General features: G+C 43.5%; 1 protein-coding gene across 9 annotated transcripts in view; it reads right to left on the bottom strand.

The window, feature by feature from the left end:
* myo18ab (myosin XVIIIA b) overlaps window positions 1-27,233 on the bottom strand; it is a 102,284-nt gene that overhangs the window by 56,348 nt on the left and 18,703 nt on the right. For 6 of the 9 annotated variants that reach the window (XR_008696518.1, XM_055514219.1, XM_055514217.1 and 3 more), the window contains 13 exons: window positions 16,718-16,805; window positions 14,366-14,472; window positions 13,018-13,194; window positions 12,617-12,827; window positions 11,886-12,028; window positions 11,658-11,758; window positions 10,331-10,394; window positions 9,979-10,123; window positions 9,794-9,823; window positions 7,824-7,991; window positions 7,163-7,253; window positions 1,446-1,638; window positions 1,272-1,358 (listed from right to left, as the gene is read on the bottom strand). Coding sequence is in view for 8 of the 9 variants with exons in the window: in XM_055514219.1 (XP_055370194.1) it covers window positions 1,272-1,358; window positions 1,446-1,638; window positions 7,163-7,253; window positions 7,824-7,991; window positions 9,794-9,823; window positions 9,979-10,123; window positions 10,331-10,394; window positions 11,658-11,758; window positions 11,886-12,028; window positions 12,617-12,827; window positions 13,018-13,194; window positions 14,366-14,472; window positions 16,718-16,805 (1,605 nt within the window). In the remaining variant the exon portion in view is untranslated. Of the gene's footprint in view, window positions 1-1,271; window positions 1,359-1,445; window positions 1,639-7,162; window positions 7,254-7,823; window positions 7,992-9,793; window positions 9,824-9,978; window positions 10,124-10,330; window positions 10,395-11,657; window positions 11,759-11,885; window positions 12,029-12,616; window positions 12,828-13,017; window positions 13,195-14,365; window positions 15,344-16,717; window positions 16,806-27,233 lie in introns of those variants that run through there. The other 3 variants (XM_055514220.1, XM_055514221.1, XM_029172249.3) reach the window with 3 other exon arrangements.

The raw sequence follows: 27,233 nt of genomic DNA, 5'->3' as shown, positions 1-27,233 counted from the left end.
AAACTCTTCAGCCAAGTCATCCTGAAGCCATTATGTCCGGTAGCACAGTGGTTTGTCCTTGACTCTGGAGGGGGACATCTGGATTTGATTCCTGTCTAAGGCATGTATATGTAATCACTTTATTGTTTAAATATTTCTATTTCCCAGATAAAGTGAGTTATATCCTTAATGTATCACTATATTAGTAATCTACATGATTAATGAAGAATTTTTAGAAAGTTCAGTTTTAGAGTAGGATCTATACAGCCACTGTAAAAATAGTTTGAGCAGCTAGTTTGGCTCAATGGCAAGACAGCAGCACCCTAATGCAGAGGTTTCTGGTTCAAAACCCGATTAGAGCAAGTCCTTAAGCTTCTTCAGAAAAAAGATTCACAGCACTTTTGTCATGTGTAAAACACTTTTTAGTGAAATCAAACTGCTTTTATTTTATTTGTTCACATTCAGCTCTGCAACTTCTTAGCAAATCTGATCAGCTATACATTCAACTCATCTGCTTGTTTCAGTAATGTTTCAACTGATTAATTACAAATAGCTAATTAGAATATTTTACAGTATAATTAGGCTTGTTTACATGTTCACTTCTTAATATAACTATATTGATTTCCTTCAGATGTATTGTGATATATTGAGTTATAAATTTTAGCAATTCCCTGCACATGCATCATCAAATGCTCCAACTTTTCCAAATCTAAAATTTAGCTACTTCTTCTGCAGCTAGTGTCAGCTGTTTTAAATGTTTCCACAGCATTCAACTATTCCTTCAGCTCTACTCCATTTACCTATTTTGATACATTCAACTATATTTCATCAAGTTCAGCAATCCTTTACATACTTTCTTCATTTTAGCGTTTCTTGAATTTCAACAGATCAAGAACAAGAATTCAACTCCTTCAGCTTCTTCTGAAAATATTCAGCTCTGTTTAAACAACACCCAGTTTTGTTGAGATGCATTCATCTATACTTTGTGTTTAAGCTACTTTCAGATATGTTTTAAATTTTTTAGCTATTTTTAACAATTATTCAGCAATACATTCAGCATGGAAGCATTCACTGTGCATTTTCCTATGGAATTGCTTTATCTAATGATTATTAAGATCCCACTCCTCAGATCAAACATGAAACCACATACATAAGTGCGAAAAACACCTCACTGTATTGTGAGGTACATACACATTGCAGTTTGTGTTTAAAATCAGGTAAGAACAAAACACACATGCACAGCACAATGACAGAGGAAACAGAAGGAATACCATAAAGTTTCTTTTGCTTACCAGCGCTTGTGTTGAGGTTTGGTCAATAGCTGTTACAGACTGTGAGGTACGACACTCTATGTCATCTAAAGCTACCTCTATGTTTTCCTAGACACAGGAAGGGATAAAGGCAATGATTACGATTAGCATGTAGAGTAGATTTGACAGAAAAGTACTAAAAATAGCTAGCAGCACCTCTTTGTATCTCTCTAGTTCCTGAATAATGGTACATTCGTGGAACAAAGCCTGCAGCCTCTCCTGGGTATAGTTGTAACAAAGCTCCTCAAATGTGGCCCCCCGGTGCTGTTGAGCAAGCCGTGGGTTCTGGAAACCTGGAGTGTCCACAATCAACAGGGAGCACAAAGAGTGTTGACTGGACTTCAGTGCCCTGAGGAATGAAATGTTTTATGATAGATTAACAGCAACATAAACGGGCAAGTGTATATATATATATATATATATATATATATATATATATATATATATATATATAGATATATATATATATATATATATATAGATATATATATATATATATATATATATATATCTATATATATATATATATATATATATATATATATATATATCTTCTCTCTCTCTCTCAGTTACTGTACCTATCCGCATTCTGAATGTTACAAAAAGAAAACATAACACATTATTTTTGTCACAGTTTCGGTCTGGTTCCTGTTTTATTTTACAAGGACTTCCTGCTCTGCTCACATCACAACCATGCCAATGTCATGTGTTAGTTACAGTTTCTGTTTTATTTTGAAGGACTTCTTGTCTCATTCATGTCATACCTGTTTCCCATGCTATCCCCGGTTCATCACGCACACCTGTCAGCAATTATGTAATTACCACCAGTATTTAGACACCACCTCACACAACAGTCAGACGCCAGATTGTTACGCGTGTACACACCACTTTCCAGCATTTCTGTACAGCTCACCTTGTTTTTTGATCCTGCCTGAACCTGACTTCTGATTCCTGCCTGCTCCTTGTCTGTACCTATATTCTGGAAAATACTAGTAAAGTACCTGACTGCGTACCTGACTGCCTGACCACGAGATAGCCTGCTCCTTGCCTGTACTTCTGCCGTGCTCATTTGTTATTGAAACCTTGCCTGTCCCCGAAACTGAGTTTGCCTGCTCCCTTTGTGCCTTTATCTGAGACCAACTGTGTATGACCTTGACTGAACTTTACTCTGTCTTTGCATAATAAATCCCTTTACTCTCATCTGCAACTGTCTGAGCCGTGCATGTAGGTCCGTCACCTCAAAACCCCCTGACAGAACAATCTGACTAGACTTGGACGCAGCTGACTTCCAGATACACCCCAAGTTCGGTTATGTTTTGTGTTTTTCGTGTTTGCAGGAGGATTTCTGTCGTGAACCATGGAGTTTACGTGTGCCGACTTGCCCAGCGACCTCCACGAGTATTTAGAGATTCTCGTGGAGGATTACCGGAGGGTATCCGACCTGGAAGCTCAGCGGAGTAACGTGGAGGTAGCGGTATGCACCCTGGAGGACGAGGACAGCTTGCTAGAACAACCCGGTGTCCGCCGCCTCTATGACCGGCACCGGTCACGTCTGCATTGGTTCCTGGTGGTCCGGCTCCGGGCCACGCCTGCGTCCGTTCCTGGTGGTCCGGTACTGACCACATCCGCTCCAGCTCCTGGTGGACCAGTCCCAGCCACGTTTGCCTCAGTTCCTGGTGGTCCGGCGCCGACTGCGTCCTCCCGGGCTTCTCGTCTGTCTTCATCTCTGGTCCTGGCTCCGGCTTCTCGTCTGTCATCGTCTCTGGGTCCGGCTCCATGTCTGTCATCGTCCCTGGTTCTGGCTCCGGCGCCACGTCTGTCATCGTCTCAGGTTCCGGCTCCGGCGCCACGTCTGTCATCATCTCTGGTTCTGGCTCCGGCACCACGTCTGTCCTCGTCTCTGGTTCCGGCTCAGCGCCAGCTCTCGTCTCGTCCACCTGACTGGTGGCCTCGTCCTTGGCACAGCCTGCCGTCGGCCACCTCGGCGGCCCTGCCTCTGGGGCGGCTCCCCGCCCGGAGGATGCCGTCGGCTGTCTCGACCCCTCAGCCTCCTGGATCATCGCACTCCTGAAGGATGTCGTCGTTCGGGTTGGATCAGTGGAGGCGTCCTGTTTAGATGCCGGCCTCCGTGGACACTGGCTCAGCTCGTGGGCACTAAGTGTGCCGCCCTGCCTCAGCGGCTGCTGAGCGGGATCTCGACGCGTCTCCACCATCCATAAAGAGTGTTGGGACTTTGTGCCCTGGACTTACCTTGTGGACAATCATATTGTTATTTTTTTGACTTTTGGTCATTTTTTTGTTGTCTGGTGGAATTTCCCTTGTCTGTTTTCTGGCGTGAGTTTTGCTTAGAGGGGGAGTTCTCGTTGTGCCCTCTTCCAGTCCGTCCTCCGTCCACCCTGTTGGTGTTCTATGCGAGTTGGTTTCTGTTTGTCTGCTCCCTTTGTGCCTTTACCTAAGACCAACTGTGTATCTGTTGTAATCTGTAATCTGCAACTGTCTGACCTGTGGGTCCGTCACCTCAAAACCCCTGACAATTTTGCATTTTTTTAATGTGTGCATGGTAATAGTAAAACTATACTCCCACTTAATACAGATATCCTTTTGACTAATGAATATTGTATTGTGGAAAAAAATGGCATAGTTTACATGACCATGTCAGGACAAGTAAACTCACACAGTCTGAACAACACTCTGATAACTTTGCCATCCATCCATCTTTTATTCCACTTAATCCCGTACATGGGGTCGCGGGGGGATTGGAGCCTATCCCAGCTGGTTATGGGCGAGAGGCTGGGTACACGCTGGACAGGTCGCCAGTCCATCACAGGCCCACACATACATACAACCATTCACACCATTCACATTCACACCCAAGGGCAATTTAGAATGACCAATCAACCTAACGCAATTTTATTGGACCTGAGGAAGACGGAGAACCCGGAGAGAACCCACACAAACACGGGCAGAACATGCAAACACCACACAGAAAGGCACCTGGTCGAACTCCCTAGCTGTGAGGCGGCAGTGCTACACACCGCATAACCGTCATCACCTAAATTATAAGGAGGTGTAAATATTTAATAAGTTTAATATGCTGGGTTGTGGTCACTGGAGACATGTCTCCATTGATCTGGTCGAGAGGATCTTCTTATCCTTATGACAGGTTACTCAGATATACATTTGGTCTCATTGTAGATGTAACCTAATACTACATTACTGTCAGTATAGAATGTCGTAGTGTCGATGGGCATATCCATTTCCACTCTGCTAACTCAACTGCAGCACAGAGGTGAGCCTCAGAATTGTATGTCCAGGACGCAGTGTCAATCTCCTTTTACCAATGACAAGCCGTACATGGTTGTTGCCATCTCCATCTGTGACTTTAAGGTAAGCTACTGCTGCTATGGCCTTCATTGAAGTATTATGGAAGACACATAAAACTCTGTGCTTTGCCTCCACACGAGACTTCAATGTAGTTTCTAAAGACAGACAGTTTCCTAAAATCTAACCCTTCCAGGAGTCCCATACATGCTACTTCTCTTGTTGCAACGGAGAAATTCCAATCAACACCTTCTTGGGCGAACTCTCAAAGGATAAACTTTCCTTGCCTCACTGGGCCCACAAACCCGAGAGGATCAAACACGCTGTTCAGAACAGACAAGACACCTCATCGTCAACCCTAAATGTGAAAGAGTCATAGTTCAAGTCCCAGTTTACACCTAGGCTTTGCTGAAGTGGTGCTGCTTCTAAGCACAGGTCTAAAGCCTGTAAGAATGAAGGGGCACAAGTTCAGGGACAGGGGTGTGCCATTACAGATAGGTCAGAGGCAGTGAGGGCTTTTAAAACTAAATTATTCCTGTGGGTGAATCAGATGCTGCAAATAAATCAGAGACATTTTCCCTGCTACCAAACCATGAACATGCATATATCTAGCGCTGTGTTCCTATGTACACAGTCTTACTTTTATTTACTCTGTGCGGGGCTCGCCGATGATTTTCCGAATTTGATGGGTACTTGACTTTAGGTTGATGTAGGTGATGAACAGTTTTACTCAACTCCATGTTTCTACTCAACAAAGCTCATTACATGCCTTCCCCAACAACTGCCCTTGAGAGAAGGCACAATAAGGGAATGGAGATAGAAGCACAGCTGGTCAGCTAGACTGGACCCGGGAAAGGATTGGGAAGGGGATAATGGACAGAATAATATATACAATATAATAAGCATTTTTTCCAATCCAAGACTAATTTGTCTAGATCAATAGTCCAATTTAGGACTCAGGGCTCCGTTTCCTCCATTAGGTTTAGGGAGTACCCTCGACACTTCCTCAAGCCTATTAGACAAGGTTGTTGCCATTTCAGGTGTTCAGTCTGTCTGTGGATATTATCCGTCCGGCTTCTGTCCTCCTCCAATGGGCAGAGATGTGACTGATCAGTCCTTCAATACGAGCTATGTTCTGATGTAATTCCATCAGCGTAGACCCCAGGAGCACCTTTTCCTCCACGGTTGGTGGACGTGTCAATGAGGTGGCTGAGGATTCTTCAATCTTCTGATAAAGCAGGGCGGCATCAGAACCAATCATGAGTAGTCCGATCATCCATCCATCCATCCATCCATGGATGGATGGATGGATGGATCTTCCCTATCTTTAAGAATGCGCTCAGCCACCCTGCAGGAAAACTCATTTTGTCCGCTTGTATCCGTGATTTTGCTAGGTGAGGGTAGGAACGTAGATTGACCGGTAAATTGAGAGGTTTGCCTTTCGGCTTTGCTCCCTCTTCACTATGACGGATCTGTAAACTGACCGCATTACTGCAGTCGACGCACCAATCTGTCTGTCACTCTCATGCTCCTTCCTTCCCTCACTCGTGAACAAGACCCCAAGATACTTGAACTCCTCCACTTGGGGCAGGAGCTTGAGGAAGCCAACAGGACAACATGTCCCCCAACCAGACCCTCTGGCCCCTGACTGCACCTAAAGATTCTGTCTATAAAAATAATGAATAGAACCAGTGACAAGAGCAACCCTGCCGAAGTCCAACATGCACAAGCAACAGGTCTAAATTACTGCTGGCAATGCAAACCAAGATCCTGCTCCAGTTGTATAGAGACCGAACAGCACTTAGGAAAGAGCCTTGGACTCCATACTCCCGGAGCACCCCCCTACAGGATGCTATTAGGGATGCGGTCAAATGCATTCCCCAGGTCCACAAAGTACTTATAGACTAGTTGGGCAAACCAGTTATCAAAGTCCAAAATATGAATAGATCCTCTGCATTCTTAATGGACAGTGGCTCCAGATCACAGGACACCAGGACTCCCAAGTGTCTAATCCTTTTGATCATTTAAATTACACGCAGTATAAACTGTCCTCATCACTTGTGCAGAATAAAGATATGTAAAACAAACATGTTGCTGGAATGATGAGTCCTAATCTGCCGAGTCCTGGTGTCAAAATTCAAATGCTGTACCACTACAACCACTGGAACATGTAGCAGATAGCATTCATAAGCCATTGTAATTTAAAACAGAAATAAGCAGCTGACTTTGCAGCGGTGCACGCTCCCATGTGCAGCGATCGATTTCTGGCAAACACGCTGTCGCTCAACTAAGAAGAATGTGTGTTCGCCTTTGACCCAGCTTTCTGCTATACTTTATAAATGTGAATCAGGAAGGCATCTGTAAAGCTCTTAACAGTTGGCGGTCTGTAACTATTGACTATAAAGACAGTTTGTGATTTCTGGGCACACAGGAGTGTCCTAATTCTTTTAATAAATATACTGTACATTAAAACATGTACGCATCTATATTATAAATCAGTGTTAGGTTAAAAATATTAAAACAGCTTAACTGGGAACATAGTAAGATCTGACCTGTTAATGAGACTAATCACAAGAGTGAAGATTTCTGAGTAAAGCCCTGATGCCATGGCCTCCAAACACTCCAGAGCCGAGACCTTCAAAACTATATAGGTAAAGGGTACAAGAAACAACAAATCATAGTTAAGTCAGACAAGACAATACATTTTTTAAAAGCTTCAATGTTGTAAAGCCATTATATAAACAAGGATAATTTCCATCTTTGGCTAAAAAGAATAAAATTATATGAAATATGTAATATAGTAGTTTCTTCCAAAGGTACAGAGGAAAACAGTCAACAACTGTGTTTTAATATTATATTCATATACATGTAAACATATACATATAACAGTGTTTCTCCCTAGGATCATGGCTTTGGGGGTGGTGCCGCAATCATAGTGTTCATAACAATGTTTATATGTGTTCAGACATTATAATATATAGTGTTATAATATAAAGTGTATAACAATATATTATAATGTCTGAACAGTTACTGTACAATAACTTAACAACTGTACACTGAACTAAACACTGACCATCAGAATTATTTTTAAAAAATCTCTATTTAAAAATCTATCTATCTATATTTCAGGAAGAATCAAGTAAATACTCCATTATTATTCATAGTGATACTATTTAACAAAGATTCTATGTTTTTGCTGACTTTGGCTTGTACCTGAGCTTTCACCCCGGCTGGTCTCTTGTCCTCCTCCAAATGAGGTGGAGTGCTGTAGTCCTATTGTTTGGTGCTTAAAAATAGAAGAGGAAAGTTCATCCAAGGTACATCCCAGCAGGTAGGCTGCTTTTTGTGCCCATTCATGGTGAGCAAACTGTCTACGCCCCACTACAAAAAAGGAAAAAGAAGATTTAACACACAGTGGGGGGTGGCTGGGAAGGGGGGTGGGGGGTCAGACATCTTTAAAACAGATTAAGATGCCCAAGCTTACACTTACAGTTAGTGGTAGCTGTTGTATCCATGTTGTATCCAACCCTTGATACTGAAAGCTAGTACATCATGCATTTCTGTAGGGCATATAGGCATCTCCCTTTCCACCTGTTTCTTTCATACGTTTTATGATCATGCAGGTGTTTGCCATGTTAGGAGGTTACATAGTTCAAGTTCTTCCAGTTGGCAACACTAAGAATTTGGTGGTAGTCATCTTTATTATATTTCAGATTTTTGTTGTATGTTAATCTCTGTTGGCCTATTTTCTATTCATTTTCCCTTTTTAATATATTGGTTTAGGCAGTTGGCTGCTAGAGCCTGATTCTGTTAGGTGATTTTGAAACTTGACTATTTGTTGCTCAAGAATTGTGTTATGTTTCTCCAAAATACACCATCTGATGTAAGAAGGTGGTGAATATTCCCCTATTTTTAGCTTCAATAATGCAAATTATAGGTACATTCAGATTTTTTTCTCATTAAATTTAATTGTAATTTAATCTGATTTTGTTCTATAACAGTATCTGAAAAGAACATCAATATTCTAATTAAGCTGTGCTGCCTTAAAAAGCATAACAATACTTACAAACTAATTAAACTGTTTTTCTTTAGAGTTGGTGGCATCTAATTATAATGTATAAAGTAAGAATTAGCAAGTTAGGTGCCATTAGAGTAAACTTTACTTTGACAAGGTACCTTGAAATTAAAACGATATAAAGTGAAGCTCATAGAAAGAATGCCAAGAATGGGCAAAGCAGTAATGCATAATTTAATGCGTTTATTAATAGTTTTGATCACCTTTCAGTGAGAATCTGCAATGTAAGTAGAAAAATGAAAATTAAGACAGAGAAGGTGAGTCCAAACTTTTGACTGGTAGTGTATCTTTTAAATATGCATTGCTAAGCCAAAAATGATGTTGCAGTATAGAAGAGAAAATTATAGTAGTAGTTTATTAGCAAAAAGCATTATCTCAATTTGTAAAACTTCTGATAATCTGTTTATATTTGAAACACGCACACTTTCTCTTTTGCACACTTTGCCATGTTTTTCTCCTTGCACTGTGTTTTTCCCCCAATGTGAGCTGCCTAACAAGTCATTTTTGCCAATGTGGGATCAGTAAATACTAGGGATAGGAAATTTGATTTTTTTAACTGATTCAGATCTAACTCTTGAACGGTAAAGTGAGCAAATCATTGAGTCATTTGTTCATTTCGTTCATTTTACAGCAGGCGCAGCTGTAGCCCTCTTGTGGGCATTGTAAAATTGTTCCACGTTCTCAAACACTATATACTGAAGACAACATTGATTCAGCGAACAAATTATAATCAACAAAATGCCACAAGCAAATAAACACACAAGTGACTTATGTCCTGCAACATCTTTAAAACTCGCTATGCTATAAAAACTGTTCAAATCAATAATACTCCAGCATAGAGCATTTATGGTGTAATGGTTTTGCAACTGAGGAGAAACAATTTGGGGTTTTGTCTAGCCATAGCTTTATATGACAAAGTGCCCAAAGTTATTTTAATATAACAATCAGGACTTCATTGACATTGAAAGGAAGTCAATTTTAGCAATTCATCACATCGCAAAAATTCATTCGAAAAAAAAAAATAAAGAACAGCTTTTCCTGGTTTACACCACTGTAAACTGTATAACTAATGAGATTCTATCTTTACTTTAAAAACCAGAAAGAATACCTTTCCAATGGCACCAGGTTATGAGTATGCCTAGAACCAAAAATGGTAGTGATATAATACACACATAAAATACAGTACTAGAAACTGTTTAGAATAAATTTGAAATGTTTGTGTTTTCTTTTGTTTAGGAATGGTCCCATAGCATTGGGTCATTTAATATAAACATGTTAATTGAGAGTTCCCACCTTTGGTGGCTCCAGCAGCTCCCAAGTGGTAAATGGCCCCGAGGATAAACCAGATTGCCCGTTGCTCCTCACTAGAGATGCCCAGAACTTTCATAGCTGCTTGCAGCTTAGTAAAGTGCTGTGAAGCTTTCTGCTTTTCCTCAGGCTACAGACAAATGTGACATTCAACAGGTTTTCAATAAGCAGCATTGAGAGGTACAGACCATAGCTCATTGCAGATACCCTTTATCAATACATATTTGAGCTTTGATATTTTAAATAGTCTAATCTAATTATTATAGAATTACTTATGTTGTTATATATACACAAAAATCTTATTTTTACAAATACAATATAGGGTCCAACAAATAACCTTAGACTGTGGTAAGATTCCAAATTCACTGTTCTCAGCCAGGTGATAAAAGTGAAGCTCTGTTCTAGAAGAGAGAACATACACAAATCAGTTTTTCAACACCAGTGAAATGCTAAAGTCCATGCTTTGTTGTATCTTTCATTGCCACATATACAGTACAATAACATAAAACTGTTTTACTGATGCTCCAAAGGAAAGAAGTAAGCAGTTTGTTTAGCAATGTATGAATTGTTTTAGTAATAAATAGAAACTTGTAATTTCATAAGTTATGTAAATGTGAATCCACTGTTTATGCAACTGTATTAGCCGTGTCCTCATAACATCGAGTAACGTAGTTTAGAAGGCTTCATTGCCTCATTAGAGAGCCAGTAGCTGCATATTATGAAGAGCGGCCTTTGCGCATGGGAGCAATCTGTCTCAATAAATACATATTTCAAATAGGACTCCCAGTATTGCCTGCTATATGCAGCTTTCTTTTTCTTTGAAGTCCTTCTTTTGTCTCCTTACTAGCTCTTTTGTCCTGTGCAAAGACGTTGTTTGCAAGCTTAGGGGTTTCAATTTATAGATAATGTACTATGTGTTACCGGTCGGGGCAGCCTCTTTAAGAAGGTAGCTGATGTAGACATGTGACCAAGGAAAGCATCTTGAAATACGTCAAGATAAGACATAAGGGTGGGTCACAGACAGATGTAGTGAAGAGAATCCGTTAATGTTCAAAGTAAAAGATTGTTCAGAATCAGCGTTACTGAAGTTATGTATTCTTTCCACCACCAATTATACCAATTGACCATGGACTGGTACAGAGTTTGGGGACCACTGCTGTATGGTATTGCATGCAGTAAATAATCGTGTACAGGTGAATAAAAAACCATGGTTTCAGACAGTGCATTAATCAAATCATCAAAGCCAACAATGCTCCGTGACCTAAAATATTGACATCATGTATCAATAAAAGTGCTATTAAGCGTATTCAGGATCATAACACTGAAACTAGAGGTTGGAATGCATTAATTGAAAACTCTTATTTATAGCTTTACTGAACATCAGTAGCAACAAAACTAGGACAGGCAGACTATACTCAAGGAAGACTATGACTATACACAGGAAAATAAATAGTGTTAAAGAAGATTTTGATTTGATTTTGAAGTTGATTTGTATTATTAAGGGAATGGCAGTAACGTGAGGATAGTATATGGATGTGTCTGATTAATGTGAATAAGATACATTTTTACAATCAAACAAGACAACAATTCAAACTATCCAAATTATTTTTAAAAGCTGTGTTTTAGTGATCAAACCATTAAAATAAAATGTCTAAAAATGTCACCTCAGGTTGCTGTCGGCCCCAGCCATTAAGTAGTAGAAAACATTGAAGGTGGACTCTGCCTCAGGTCGCCGGCTCACTCTCATTTTGTTTAGCAGCATTGTCTAAAACACAAATACTTCAGCTGATACTGTAGATTCCCCAACTGTATAAAGTCATTGTGAAGTAATGGCAATCGTTAGACAACGATGTAAATGTTCTGTAAGTTAAATATTTAAATATGTTTGTTACCTGGATTGAGGCGGAGGCCACCAGTCCAGTCTGATCAAAGTCAAGGGACACTACATGAGAGAAGTGGCTAGCGTTGGAATTCATGGCAGTGGAACTGTTCCCAAAAGCTTCCAGTATGGTGTAAACCGCCTGCCACTTTTCAGCTGTCAGAAAAAACGAAAAAAAAAAACATCCCACGCATTTTATATTTGATTTTATATAGGGACCTTACGGCTTTGCTTGCTAGTCATCCCCTGTACATTACTGCAGTCAAGTGAGCCGCCCTTTATCTTTCTTTGGTGAAATCATCTGTTGCTTTTTAGACAAAGTTGAGTCATGGCAACTGGACTTGTTTTTTTTCCCTAGTGACACGTTTCAACTCTAGAAGAAATAAGTCTGGTTGTCATGACTCAGCCTTCAGAGAGCAACACCTGGTTCACTGAGAATATTCTTCAGCAACCATCGCTATAGTTTAAGTGATGATTGATACCAGGTTTATGGTAATGATGTTGCAACTATTGAGAGATGTCTCACCTACACTCACTTACAGTGGCAATAAAATTAAAGCTACTCTCATATGGGGAACATATTGCAAATGCATGACAGATACATCAGATATATCATTGACTCAATCTAATACTCTGATTTACAATGTTGCTTCTAGGAATGTGCAAGAAGGTTTCACATGAATGTCCAATGCATCTATTTACAATGACTGGAGTCGCCTTCATTTTTCTTATCTGAAGGCTCACCAGAGAAGATTTTGCCAGTGCTGCCTGCGATTAACACCAAGTACTGCAGTAGGTGCTGGCAGTTGGTGGTCTTGCCGCTGCCAGACTTCCCCAGCAGCACGATAGACTGATCCTGTCGGGTGGTGAGCAGGCTTCGGTAGGCAGACTGCGCCACAGAGTAGATGTGAGGAGCGGAGTCCTCCCGTCGGCAGCCCTTGAACATATGCATTACCTAGGAGAAAGGAGACATTTGCAGAAAAAAGATGAGAAAAAAACTTTAGCAGAATAAGGCCTAATCTGAGGCCGTACCTGCACAATACCAGTATCTTCATTTGCATTGTTCACAGAAGCTGACATGAGATATGATTTCCACACTGCTACAACAGCAAAGTCAAGTCAAGGGTCAGGTCTATAACGCTTACTTTCTCAGAGTACATCGAGGGTGTGCTAAGAGGGTTGATGACCACCATGCTGGAACCGGCATAGGTATGCATGAGATTGCCTCCATAGCGCTGTCTAAGGCAGTGAATTACGCTTGATTCATTAAGATAAAGCAGTGAAGCCAGGTCCTCTGATTGGTCATACAGTGGAGGATTCGCCTACAAGAAAGAGAGAATGTTTTTGACACTTTAACAAACCCTTATTTATCAGAAATGAAGTATTGTTTAAAAGTAGCAAAAAACAAATACGTACAACATAGTGCTTTGAAAGTGCTTCTCATTCACCCAGTAGAAAACACATGCGCACACACACAGTCACATTATGGAGTTTCACAGAGGGCAACAATCCCCTGAAAGATCTGTTTCAATAGAGGTTCCAAAGGAGGTTTCAGTCAGGACTTATTCTCAGATAAGGCTTTTATGACATATCACTGTGACGATTTATCTTTTTTTTTGTGGTTTTTGCCATAAGTCTCTTTAGAGTCTTTCCCAGGGCATTCTCTAAAGAGGTTGGCTGTAGAAAGCCAATAGAAGAGGCATAGTGTGTTTAAAAACAAGACTCATTTTCTGTTGTGAAAAATTTCATTGTTCTGTATTTACACAACATTTACACTCACATTTAATAAGCAGAAAAACACGCAAAACATGAGACTATGATTAGAAGTCTACTATTATCTCAAAGATCTCTGTTCTGTTACTGTTTAGTTTAGGATTTATTAGTAGCTAGCTTAAAATGGGTGGACATTTCTATGAGGTGATAATTATGTGCATGCTCCTGAACGGTCAAAAGGTTACGTTATTTTAGTTATTCATAAAGTGATTTACAGTCATCAGTGACAGTATTTCGCTGAAAGAGAAAGATGAAAATGCCTTCATTTTGCTTGCATTAAAAAAGCTGCTGTCTGAAGAGCTGCAATCATCAATAAAATATTGTTGCAGTTTTTTTTGTTAATACGGTCATAAATATCATTATTGCAAATTGAAATATAATACTATTTTGAGGCCATATTGTCTACTTCTTTTTCATATAGTATATTTGATTACTTTTTATCTATTAACCTAAAAGTGTACTACTAATACTGTTCTATTTAAAGGACAAAATTAACATGAATGACCAATTTTTACCGAAAGAAAGCGTTGCCTCACACACAAGACACTCCATTTGGCTTACAGCCAATCCTCACAGAGTCATAATTTGGGCCAAAGCAAAAACAGAATAAAACAGTATCGGTTGAGTTATTAGGCTTTAACAAAATAAGTCAAAACATTTAGCATCAACATGAACAGGACATTAAGGCAGAGTCACACTTGTACTTTAAGTTCCACTCACCCTTTCTACGTCCTCTTCCTCCACATCAAGTATTGCGCCATTACTCTCAAGTTTAATTTTCACTTTGCCATCTGGCATGCATCCAGCATCTGACCTCACCAGAGTAGCTGCAAGAAAACGAAAGAGTGAGAGTAACTGCGGAGTAACTGTGAAAACCTACTTGATACCTATCCTGAACTTGATTATTTTAAATCCATTGTTCAAGAATAAAGCCAGAGCCAAAACAACTTTTCTCCCTACTTAAACAATGGTCCTTATTCTGTTAATGTCTAATGGTATGAAATAACATTGTTACCTAGTAGTAATAGTCTCTAAAGCCAGTATTTAGTACTCAAGTACTACGTAGATAAGATTTAAGCCATTCTCATATTTAGAAAGCAAATATATAAACCATATATGCCAGTTTATGCCAATATTGTTATATGCGTCATACTATACCATTGCCCAGATGATATATTTCAGCAATATGTCAAGTTAAATAACTTTAGTAATAGTAGTAGTAGTAATAGTATATTTCTTTATATTTAATAACAACTGGGTTTTCTTACTATTAGCACTATTACCACATTAGCAATTATGCATACAGCAATGCCAAGTACTGTAATTTCCAGACTACAAGCCGCTATTTTTGTCACACACTTTGAACCCTGTGGCTTAAAAGATGGTGTGGCTAATTTGTGGATTTTTGCCAGCTTACGAGCGTCATGACGCCGGCTGAGATGTGTACACCGTGCAGATCCGACTGAAAGCTATTGAGGCTTGCGTGTTGTATGAGCCCTTAGTCATTGTCACTATGTGGTAGTGTTTGCACCACGCCAGATGAACAGAGCCGACGGAGTAGATTCTTCTTTCTACCTTAAATAATCAACAAAAGCCAAAACGGTCTGTGTACCTTTCGTATAATTGATTTTTCGTTTGAAATCGAAAGTCGAAAAAATGAAAAAAAAAAAGAGACGTTTTTTTCATTATTTCATTTTTACGTGGTTATGAAAGAACAAGTAAAGCTACTTTTTCTGATATTTCGTTTCATTCACAGATCAAAATATTGTATTTTAAAACAAGCTAAAATTGTTTTTCTGAGAGTTGGAAGTTGTTCTGAGCTCACTGCCATTAGCAACTTCTTCTACGTTCAAATCTTCAATGTGTGACAGAGAAATGGAGAGCTACGTTATATTTGGTGGAAATAAACGTGTGAGGCAGGGGCAAACTATGGCCTACGGCCAAGACAGGGTCAGTTAAGGGGAACCGATGCACATCAGCATCTGCTCTGACCCTCCAGTGTCACCCAACGAGTGTGGAAGCTCAGCAACGTTTGGAGTTCTCTGGGAAATGTGACGAATTTTCTGAGCTGAGCGTAAAGAAATCCAAGCTGACTTTATTCTCCAGACATGTTGAGCAGGTTTTTTTACCACATTAGCTGCAGAAAGGGGTGACACGAAGCACAGAAAAAATAAGCAAATGACAGAACAATGAGCACAGATCCTCTCAGATCTCTGATTTTCGCTCAGCTCAGAAAATGTGTCACAATTCCCCGTGAACTCCAAACATCGTTGAGGTTCCACACTTGTTGAGCCCACAGGCCTAAGCAGATACTGGAGGGTCAGAGCAGGTCCTGCTGCTTTGCATCGGTTCCCCTTTAGCAGCCCTGTGTTAGCTGTGGGCCATAGTTTGCTCCTGGCTCACGTTTATTTCCACCAAATATAACTCTATATTTCTCTGTCACACATCAAAGATTTGACCCTAGAAGTTGCTTATGGCAGTGAGCTCAGATCAACTTCTGACTCCGTGATTCAGTAAAACCTAAAAACTAAAACGATTTCAGCTTTAAGATAGTCTTTTAAAATTCAATATTTGCATCCGTGAATGAAACAAAATGTCAAAAAAAGTAGCTTTTTTTGTTTTTTCATTACCACGTTAAAAATTAAATAATGAAAAAAGGACTTGTGTTTTTTTTTTTTTTACTTTTGATTTCAAACGAAAAATCAACTGACTGAAAGGTACACGGACCCAAAACAATTGCCACCTTGAAAGAAGTCGAGTCGAAAAGGCCTGTCCAACAGAGCATGGACGATACTGTGACAGCAGCTGCCACCGCTGTGAGGAAAGAGTCCATGAACCAGTGTGTAATGAAGTGATTGTGAGGCCGTTTAATTCTGACACTGAAGATGACAACGACTTTAGACGATGGTTTTAATGTGCTGGCAGCAATACTTTTTTTTTAACCAGCGTTAAAACGAGCGTTACAGGCACTGTTTGGAAAAAAAACATTTACTGTAGTGTATAATTAAAAGTTACAAGTTACACTGTCTGTGTAAAGCGGAAAGCCCGGAAATTATGATTGTTTCATCTCACCCAAAGAGAAGCCATCTTTATGGACTAGCCAGACTTTCTCTGATCCATACCAGGCTTGTTCTGCTGTAATTTGCTCCTCTGTCTTGACCTGGTGGGAAAACAATGTAATGAAAAATAGTGGGCAAAAAATGTCTTTGTCAAGGAACGTTACTTGACCATTGTCATTTTTACTGGGTTTTTCGAAGCCAAGTCAAAATCTTGACATCAGGACATGATAAAATATTGTGGAAAACGGTTGTCATGATGTTAACATATACAGTACAGTGGATGACAGTCCACTATACTGAAAAAAGCTCATCTAATATATTGTCACACAAAACTCCAAATATGGGCTGGACACAATTATTGGCACCTTTCACTTAATATTTGGTTGCACACATTTTGGAAAAAATAACTGAAATCAGTTGCTTACTATAATAATCAATAAGCTTCTTACATCTCTCACCCGAAATTTTGGACCACTCTTCCTTTTGCAAACCGCTCCAGCTTTCTCACATTGGGCCCTACATTGATACCCAAAATCCTTTGGTAATCCTTAAATTTCATGATGCCTTGCATGCAGTCAAGGCACCCAGTACCAGAGGCAGCAAAACAACCCCAAAACATTTTTGAACCGCCACCATATTTGACTGTAGTTCTTTTTTTTTGTAGCCCTTGTTCCGTTTTCAGTAAACAGTAGAATGATGTGCTTTACCAAATGGCTCTATCTTGGTCTCATCTGTCCACCAGGCATGTACATTTTGGCAAACTGTAGTCTTGCTTTTTATGTTTTCTGTATCAGCAGTAGGGTCCTCCTGGGTCTGCCATAGTGTTTATTTTAATTAAAATGTCGACAGATAGTGACACTGATGAACCCTGAGCCTGCAGGACAGCTTGAATTTCATGTAACTTGTTTGAGGCTGCTTATCCACCATTCGGAATATCTTGCGTTGCAACCTTCTCAATTTTTCTTTTCCATCCATGCCTGGGGAGATTAGCTACAGTGCCATGGGTTGCAAACTTCTTGATAATGTTGCTTCTTCATAAGGTTCTCAAGTCATCAGACAGCTTTCTTCTTTTTTTCTGTTATCCATGCTTAGTGTGGCACGCACAGACACACAATACAAAGACTAAGTCAACCTGTATCCTTTTTGATTGCTTCCAGGTGTGATTTTTATATTGCCTACACCTGTTACTTGCCCCAGGTGAGTTTAAAGGAGCATCACATGCTTGAAACAACCTTTTTAATCCCCAATTTCAAAAGAGTGACAATAATTTTGTCAAGCCCATATTTGCAGTTTTGTGTGACATTATGTCAAATTTGCTTTTTTCCTCCCCTTTTTGTTTTGCTCCAATACACACAAAGGGAATAAACATGAGTAGTGCAAAACATGTGTTAATTGATACTTTGAGAAATACTTGATTTTCTGAAAATATTTCTGGGGTGCCAAAAATTTCTTAAACTTTCATTTTAGTTGCAGTCTTGGTCATGGCTGTCAGATTAGGTTTACCTATGCTATAAATGACCTTTTTAGCAGAGGCACCACAAAACAACAGTTTTGAAAGGAAAATTTTCACACAACTGAAGAGAGTATGTGGTCCTACAAAACCATATACAATAATTTATAAAGCATACATTATTGTATGCAATTTGAATTTCTTAGACTTCTGTTTTATTAAAACAAATTTCACACTGCTTATTTTGCACTCACCATTTCCACCTGAGTGTTCCACCAATGAGCCACAATTCAGAAGCAAAGTCTGATTTTCATTTGATTATTTTTAGTAAATTATGATTTATTATTACTTTTGTCAATTACGAGTTATTGCCATGACCATTGTGGGTTTTTCTTCATTGACAGATGTTAATTAACAATGACCAGAGTGTTAACCCAGAACCACGCTGCTTTTATGTAAGTACTGTAAGTACTATGAACACACAGACTACAACTAGTGCTTCCTGGATATCCCTGTACCTGCCCCAAGACTGAGAGGGAGGCGGAGCCAGCCTGCCAAGGCTCCACTGCTCTCTCCACCATTGTTTATCCTCCAACAGCATTAACATTCAATGGCCGGAGGTCCCACTCTGCATTATTTAGAATACAGCAAGTTTTACAGTGTTAGCACAGTCTGATATTTGTGGTTACTTGTATGAGCCAGAGTAAAGCACAGACAAGTCAAGTAGAGGCTGTCTGCAAGGAGCCAGAAACTGTGATCCGACAGCCCGCAGCAGAGAGCCGGGAGCCAGCATCCAGCAGCCAAAGGCCAGCATCCAGCAGACCAAGGCCGGGAAAAGACTAAATAAACTAAATATACTGTGGAGCAAGGCCAGCTCTGTTCTGGGCTGTCCACTGGACTCTGCGGAGGAGGTGAATAAGAGGAGGATTTTGGCAATTCTGACATTCATCATAGACAATTGCTCTTATCCATTGCACCAGACTGTGGGAGCTCTGAGCAGCTCCTTCAGTGGCAGACTGATCCACCCACAGTGTAGGATGGAGCGGCACCATAGGTCCTTCATCTCAATCGCTGTTACAGTTTTTCTCAGTCGCTTTAGTACAATTCTCAGATCAGAATTGAAGTTTGCAAATATGTGTGTGCATTTCTCAAAACAATTTGTACAAACAGCAAAACACTGTGGATTTCTTGCAAAAGCCTGTAACTTGCTCAAAATCTTTAGTTCATCTTTCATCCTTCAAGTTTTTATGTCATTGAACGTGTCAGTGGCGTCAGAATATCAAGTCCTTGTGTCATTGTCTACGAACAAGACAGTCAAATTACTTAGTCATGTTGTCAATATAACTGTGTACATTGGAGGGAGGTTCTGACATAAACGATGGCTAAAGTTTGGATGAAAATTACTGTAAAATGTAAGTTACACCTTTTTGTTTGATTGCAAGAGACTGGACAGTGGCAGCCAGGAGGGTCATTTGTTTATGTGGCTGGTGATCATAACTTTCCATCCTGATGCCTGATGATGTTTGAGTGATGAAAACTCACATTGTCCCAAACTATCACATACTTTGGCAGGTGATCTCCACTCTGACCCCTCTCTTCTTCAGGGTTGAGATCTCTGTAGAAAGTTTCTAGTAAGTGTTGTATGGACCAATTATGGGAATATGAGTAAGCACACCATTGTCAGACAGAAAGTCAAGTCACCTGAGAGCAATTTACCAAATCAGGACAGATTTAGAAAAAAACATAATGGAGATGTATAGAAATGTTTGTCACATTATGACAACTTGGTCAACTATTTTGTATTTATAGACTTATACAATGAACTACTGACTTGATGTTTTGAGAAGTAAGACTATTGCACAGTGAACTATATAATACATTTTGATCAACATGACATAAACAATTGATAATGTAGCAAAGAGCTGGGAATTGTACGTAGCAACTAGTTCAAAGTAGTGAGAAACTGCTTATATGATGTGCACACGTGACATCATGATGTGAAGATTGAACAAATAGTTTTGAGAATTTCATTCTGAACTGAGAATTGTACTAAAGCGACTGAGAAAAACTGTAATATATTGAAACTAAGCTTGAGTACAGTTACAAGTTGCTGCTTGTCGTGTTTTGGACTGATGGGAGTAGCGGATAGGAGTTGTTAATGTTAGCTTGTGCATTAGTTTGGCTCGCAGCAACTCTACTAATTCAATAATTAATTTCATTAGTTTGTAGGTAATATCGGCCGGCCGCGTATCGTAACAACTGTCTTGACTAGTCAAAAAACACAGACACACTGTACACGAAAGGGCCAGAATCACCTCCACCTGCTGAGGAGACTGAGGTCCTTTGGTGTGGGCAGACATCTGCTAAAGGACTTTTTATGACACTGTGGTGGCCTCAGTAGTCCTGTATGGAGTTGTGTGCTGGGCGGGAGGCAGCACAGGCAGAGAAAGGAAGAAACTCAACAAGCTGGTTAAGCTGTCCTGGGCTGCACACTGGAGTCCATCAAGGAGGTGGCAAACAGAAGGATGTTGGTCAAAGTAACATCCATCATGGATAACCCCTCCCACCCCCTGCACCACACTGTAGAGACTGAACAACTCCTTCAGCACAGGCTGTTACACCCACAGCCATAAGACTTTACAACATATCACTGCAGTGACACACATGTACCTACATGGTGTACTCATTCATTAATATCATGAGAGTCACAATATCATCCACATCATTAAAATAATCATATCAATATCAGTGCGCAATATCCCTGATTTCACACTGAGTAAGTGAAGATGTGCAAAAAACCTTATGTAACATCCATCTGCCACCCATTAATATGCCATGCTATGTTTACTTTAGTTTTCAGATTTTATTTAAAGTTTTCATTTTATTTTTTCTTATACGGTCAATACTGCTGTCTATTCTTTCCTGCTTTGTCTGATGTCTTCTATGTCTCTTTGCAGCTGTAAAACAAAAGAATTTCCCCACCATCGGATTAATAAAGTCTTATCTTATCTCTTTTACCAGCCACTAACAGCAGATAAAGAAAAGAAGAGGGTTTTGGCTAAAAAAAAGAAACTGTGGCTTACTAACAACTGTCTGCTTTGGTCCAAAATAATAGGCGGCTAAATGACTTAGAAGCAATGGCTTTATTCAAACACACTGTTAAAATATAAGCTTTTGTTAAAAATGTAAAGCAATTTCTGAACATTCTGTAGTCCTCTAAAATGGAGGAGTAACACTCTCCGTGTCATGATTCATGTTACATGTCACATCCTGTTTTATTTTGTTAACTTCCTGTCACGCTCCGGTTCTCATCATCCACACCTGTTGCTAATTAGTAATCAGCACCTGTACTTAACCTCCACCTCTCACCTACACCAGTCGCCAGATTGTTAGTTCATGTACTCTTTCCAGCATTCTATAGTAGCCATTCGTGTTTTGACCGTGACCGCCTCGACCATTGATTCTTGCCTGAACCCTGTTGATCCCGCAACCTGTGAAAGACCTGTGCCTGATAACCTGACCGTGAGTTTTTGCCTGATCCTTGTCTGTACTGTTGCCAAGTCTGCTCGTGTACCGAACCCTGCCTGGACCTTGATTCTGAGATTGCCTGCTCCTTTGTGTATTGTCTACTGGAACGAACTGTGTATGACCTGGACCGTCTGACTCTGAATCACCGAATAAACCTGCACTTAATCACATCTGTGTCTCTGCGCCGTGCATGTGGGTCCGACACCTGCCCCAGCCTGACAGAACAATCTGGCCAGAAATGGACTCCGCCGGTGCAGAGAACCTCCGTGCTCAGCTCATGGCTCAGGAGCAGCGAGCAGCAGAGCAGGAGGAGAAAACCAACGCCGCTCTCCAGAGATTGGCCGAGTGTGTTTTGCGACAGGAGACGGCGGTGGCAGGATTAACTGAGGCAATGAATCGCCTGACTCAGAGCTCGACGGGAGAGACGAGACCGACGCCGGGCGCCACTGCCGCGGCTGCGCCCCTGGCAGCAGCGGTTCCCATGGCCGTCGCTCCAGACGCCAGGCTAGGCGCCCCGCTACGGTTCTCTGGTGAGTCAGGAGACTGTCGAGCATTTCTCACACAGTGTGAGATTCATTTTGAACTGCATTCACCCGCGTTTCCATCGGAGCGCGCTCGGGTGGCATACGCTATTTCGCATCTGACGGGGGACGCGGAAGCGTGGGCGACAGCGGAGTGGCAAAACGGCTCTTCCTGCGTGTGCACCTTCGCCGCCTTCGCCACCGCATTGAAACAGATCTTCCAGGAAGTCACCCCGGGACGCGAAGCGGCTCAGCGGCTGGTTAATATTCGACAGGGCGGCAGACCGACGGCGAAGTACGCAATCGAGTTCCGCACGCTAGCCGCAGAAGCCGGCTGGGACGCCACCGCACTGGGTGATGTATTTATCCGCGGACTCTCTCGGCGAGTCAAGGACTGCTTGGCAGCGAGGGATTTGCCCAGCAGTTTGGACGCTCTGATCGCCCTGGCGATACAAATTGACCGCAGGCTGGGGAGCAACGAACGGGAGCACCACCGAGAGGAAAGCCTGCGGGAGAACCGTCGACTTCGCACCACGAGTCCCAGGAGGGGGCAACGTGAGCCTGGCGGTCAGTCCGTTCCTCGGAACCCGGAGGTGGGACCGCAGCCAGAGGAACCGATGCAGATCGGCCGCGCACGGCTGACAGAAGAGGAGAAGCGGCGTCGACGCTCCCATGGACTGTGTTTGTATTGCGGTCAGGCCGGGCACCTTGCCCTGCGCTGTCCACTAAAAGACATGGCTCATCGCTAGCACGGAGGGTAGCGGTGAGCCGAACAATTTTAGGTAGCGCCTCCGCTCGGTCATTACCAACGGTAACACTAGTCTCCAGTACCCGATCCGTCCAGCAGGCGGTCCTCATTGACTCCGGAGCTGATGCCAGTCTGATGGACGCCGGACTTGTGGAGCGACTGGGCATCGCGGCCATCCCCTTGGCTTCTCCCGTGGAGACGGCCGCGCTGGACGGACGACGGCTCTGGAGAGTTACTCATCGAACTGAACCGGTAATAATGACCTTTTCTGACACTCACACCGAGAAGATCACGTTTTTAGTCGTGGAGTCATGCTACCACCCGGTGGTACTGGGCCACACGTGGTTGAGGCTACACAACCCCACACTGGATTGGCGCAAGGGGGAGGTGAGCCGATGGGACTCAGACTGTATGAACACTTGCTTTCAGCCCGCAGTCTCCCAACAGGCACCTGCAGGGGCAACGGCGACAACCGGTGAGGAGATCGAGCAGGCCGATCTGACGGGAGTTCCCGATTGCTACCACGACCTTCGCGCTGTGTTTAGCAAGGTCCGTGCGACCTCTCTTCCGCCCCACCGAAAAAATGACTGCGCGATCAACCTGCGCCCAGGGACCACGCCTCCCAAGGGGAGGTTGTATCAGCTTTCTCCCAAGGAAACCCGGGCTATGAAGGAATATCTGGACTCCGCGCTGGCCTCAGGTATCATTCGTCCCTCATCCTCTCCTGCAGGCGCAGGGTTCTTCTTTGTGGGGAAGAAGGACGGTTCCCTGCGGCCCTGCATTGATTACCGGGGTCTCAATGACATCACTGTCAGAGACTCCTACCCTCTTCCCTTATTATCCTCCGCGTTCGAGTTGCTAGCAGGAGCTACTCACTTTACCAAGCTGGACCTCCGTAACGCCTACCACCTGGTTCGGATCCGAGAGGGGGACGAATGGAAGACGGCCTTCAATACCCCAAATGGACACTATGAGTACCTCGTCATGCCCTTTGGTCTGACCAACGCGCCAGCGGTCTTCCAGGCGTTTGTAAACGAGGTACTCGGCCCCATGATAAATGACTTTGTCTTTGTATACCTTGATGATATCCTGGTCTTTTCCCGCTCCGAGGAGGAGCACATTGCTCATGTCCGCCAGGTCCTCAGGAAATTACTTGAACACCGGTTATATGTTAAGGCAGAAAAGTGTGAGTTCCATGCAGACCAGGTCTCGTTTTTAGGATTTATCGTCAGCAGGGACAAGATCGAAATGGACCCAGCCAAGACCCAGGCAGTTCAGGAGTGGCCGGTCCCACAGAGCAGGAGGGAGGTGCAGCGCTTCCTAGGATTTGCCAACTTTTATAGAAAGTTCATCAGAAGGTTCAGCAGTATTGCCGCTCCACTGCACGCACTAACCTCATGTAAGACTGCTTTTCAGTGGACAGGCGAGGCAGAGGAGGCGTTTCAACGTCTGAAACGCAGTTTTGTCACGGCACCCGTGCTACGGCTGCCCGACCCACAGCGGCAGTTCGTGGTGGAGGTCGACGCGTCCAACTCCGGAGTCGGGGCCGTGCTGTCCCAGAGGGATCCCACGGACGGTAGGATCCACCCATGTGCCTTCATGTCCCGCAAGCTATCTCCCGCGGAGCGGAATTACGACATCGGGGACCGAGAACTGCTCGCGGTAAAGGTATCCCTAGAGGAGTGGAGACACTGGCTGGAGGGGGCAGACCAGCCCTTCCTAGTATATACGGATCATAAGAACCTTGAATACCTGAGAACGGCGAAGCGGCTGAATTCACGCCAGGCCCGATGGGCACTGTTTTTCAGTCGTTTCAATTTTCACTTGTCGTATCGTCCTGGATCCAAGAATGTGAAACCTGACGTTCTGTCTCGTCTGCATGACGCGCAGCAGGAACCAGCAGAACCAGAGTCCATCCTACCGCCCGGATGCCTGGTGGGGGCAGTCACCTGGTCGGTGGAGCGTCGGGTACGGGAGGCCAACCGCGACCGTCCAGCCCCACGCGGCGTTCCGCCCAACCGGCTGTTCGTGCCACCCGACCTCAGGGGAGAGGTCATCCAGTGGGCTCACGCCTCACTAGTAAGTGGACACCCCGGGGTGGCTGGCACTCTGTTTAGGCTGGGGGAAAGGTTCTGGTGGCCGACGGTGAAGAAGGACGTCCAGGAATACGTCGCACGCATGCCCCACGTGTGCCATGGGCAAGGCGTCGAATCAGCGACCGGCCGGTCTGCTGCGTCCTCTGCCGGTACCGCACCGCCCCTGGTCACACCTAGCCCTGGATTTCGTCACCGGCCTACCACCCTCCCAGGGGAAGACAGTCGTCATGACGGTGGTAGACCGCTTCTCCAGGTTAGCCCACTTTATTTCCCTACCCAAGTTGCCGTCAGCCAAGGCTACGGCCCAAGCCATGCTCGAGCATGTTTTCAAACTCCACGGCTTCCCTTCAGACATTGTGTCGGACCGAGGGCCCCAGTTCGTCTCGCGATTTTGGCGAGAGTTCTGTTCTCTCCTAGGGGCTGAAGTTAGCTTATCGTCAGGGTACCACCCCGAGTCCAATGGACAGGCCGAACGGGCCAATCAGCAGTTGGAGGTAGGATTGCGGCTCCTCGCCTCCAGAAACCCGGGGTCATGGGCCAGCAAACTCGTGTGGGTGGAGTTCGCCCACAACACGCTGCCCTGCGCCTCCACCGGACTGACCCCGTTTCAGTGCGCCTATGGGTTCCAGCCGCCATTATTTCCGGCTTCGGAGCACGAGGTCCACGTCCCGTCGGCGCACGCCCTGGTCCAGCGTTGCCGTCGCACATGGTTGCAGGCACGGCGCACCATGTTGCGGGCACGGGACCAGTACAAGCGGGCGGCCGACCGTAAGCGGACACCGGGTCCAGAATACAAGGTGGGCGATCAGGTCTGGTTATCCACCAGGGACCTCAGGTTGCAGGCCCAGACCCGTAAGTTGACTCCGAAATTCATTGGTCCATATACGATATCACAAATTATTAATCCTGTCTCTGTGAGGCTCTCATTGCCCAGGACAATGAAGATCCACCCCACCTTCCACATCAGCCGCCTCAAGCCCTACAGATCGTGCCCCATGGTTCCTCCTCATCAACCGCCTCCTCCTCCTCGGATCGTGGACGGAGGGCCTGTCTACACGGTTCGGGACCTCCGCGACTGCAGACGTCGGGGGCGGGGCTTCCAGTATCTGGTCGACTGGGAGGGCTACGGGCCGGACGAACGCTCTTGGGTGCCGGCCCGGGACATACTGGACAAGTCCCTCATTAGGGACTTTCACGCAGCACATCCTGAGGCCCCGTCCCCGGACGGGATGGGGCAACACAGCCACGGCTCTGCAGACGAGGAGGATTCCGGCGCTGGACCCTCCTCCTGATGTCCTCCCTCCACCCACCCTGCTTCATCACCCGGGCGAGGGGGGGAGATTCGAGCCCTCCTCCTGTTTCCTCCCTCCACCCGCCCTGGGCGGAGGGGGGAGGGGCTCATTGGCGCCGTGGAAGACGCCATAGGGGGGGGGGGTACTGTCATGATTCATGTTACATGTCACATCCTGTTTTATTTTGTTAACTTCCTGTCACGCTCCGGTTCTCATCATCCACACCTGTTGCTAATTAGTAATCAGCACCTGTACTTAACCTCCACCTCTCACCTACACCAGTCGCCAGATTGTTAGTTCATGTACTCTTTCCAGCATTCTATAGTAGCCATTCGTGTTTTGACCGTGACCGCCTCGACCATTGATTCTTGCCTGAACCCTGTTGATCCCGCAACCTGTGAAAGACCTGTGCCTGATAACCTGACCGTGAGTTTTTGCCTGATCCTTGTCTGTACTGTTGCCAAGTCTGCTCGTGTACCGAACCCTGCCTGGACCTTGATTCTGAGATTGCCTGCTCCTTTGTGTATTGTCTACTGGAACGAACTGTGTATGACCTGGACCGTCTGACTCTGAATCACCGAATAAACCTGCACTTAATCACATCTGTGTCTCTGCGCCGTGCATGTGGGTCCGACACCTGCCCCAGCCTGACACTCTGCAGTCGGTGAATCAGGTAGGTCCAATTGCTGCACGTCAAGAGATTCATCAGAGCGCAATGTTCTCTGGGTGTTGTAGGATATGACCATTTTCAGAGACAACACATAATGCTGCCACTTTTTTCTGCTTTCTCTGGACATAGACCATCAATGTTATAGGAAAACTTCACCGATTTTTAATGGGGGTTGACCAAAACTACCTAGGGTAATATTTAAGAGTGAAGGGACACTCAGATTG

The sequence above is a fragment of the Betta splendens genome, chromosome 13 (genome assembly GCF_900634795.4).
Source record: "Betta splendens chromosome 13, fBetSpl5.4, whole genome shotgun sequence".
NCBI classification, from domain to species: domain Eukaryota; kingdom Metazoa; phylum Chordata; class Actinopteri; order Anabantiformes; family Osphronemidae; genus Betta; species Betta splendens.
This window is presented reverse-complemented; position numbering and strand designations above follow the sequence as displayed.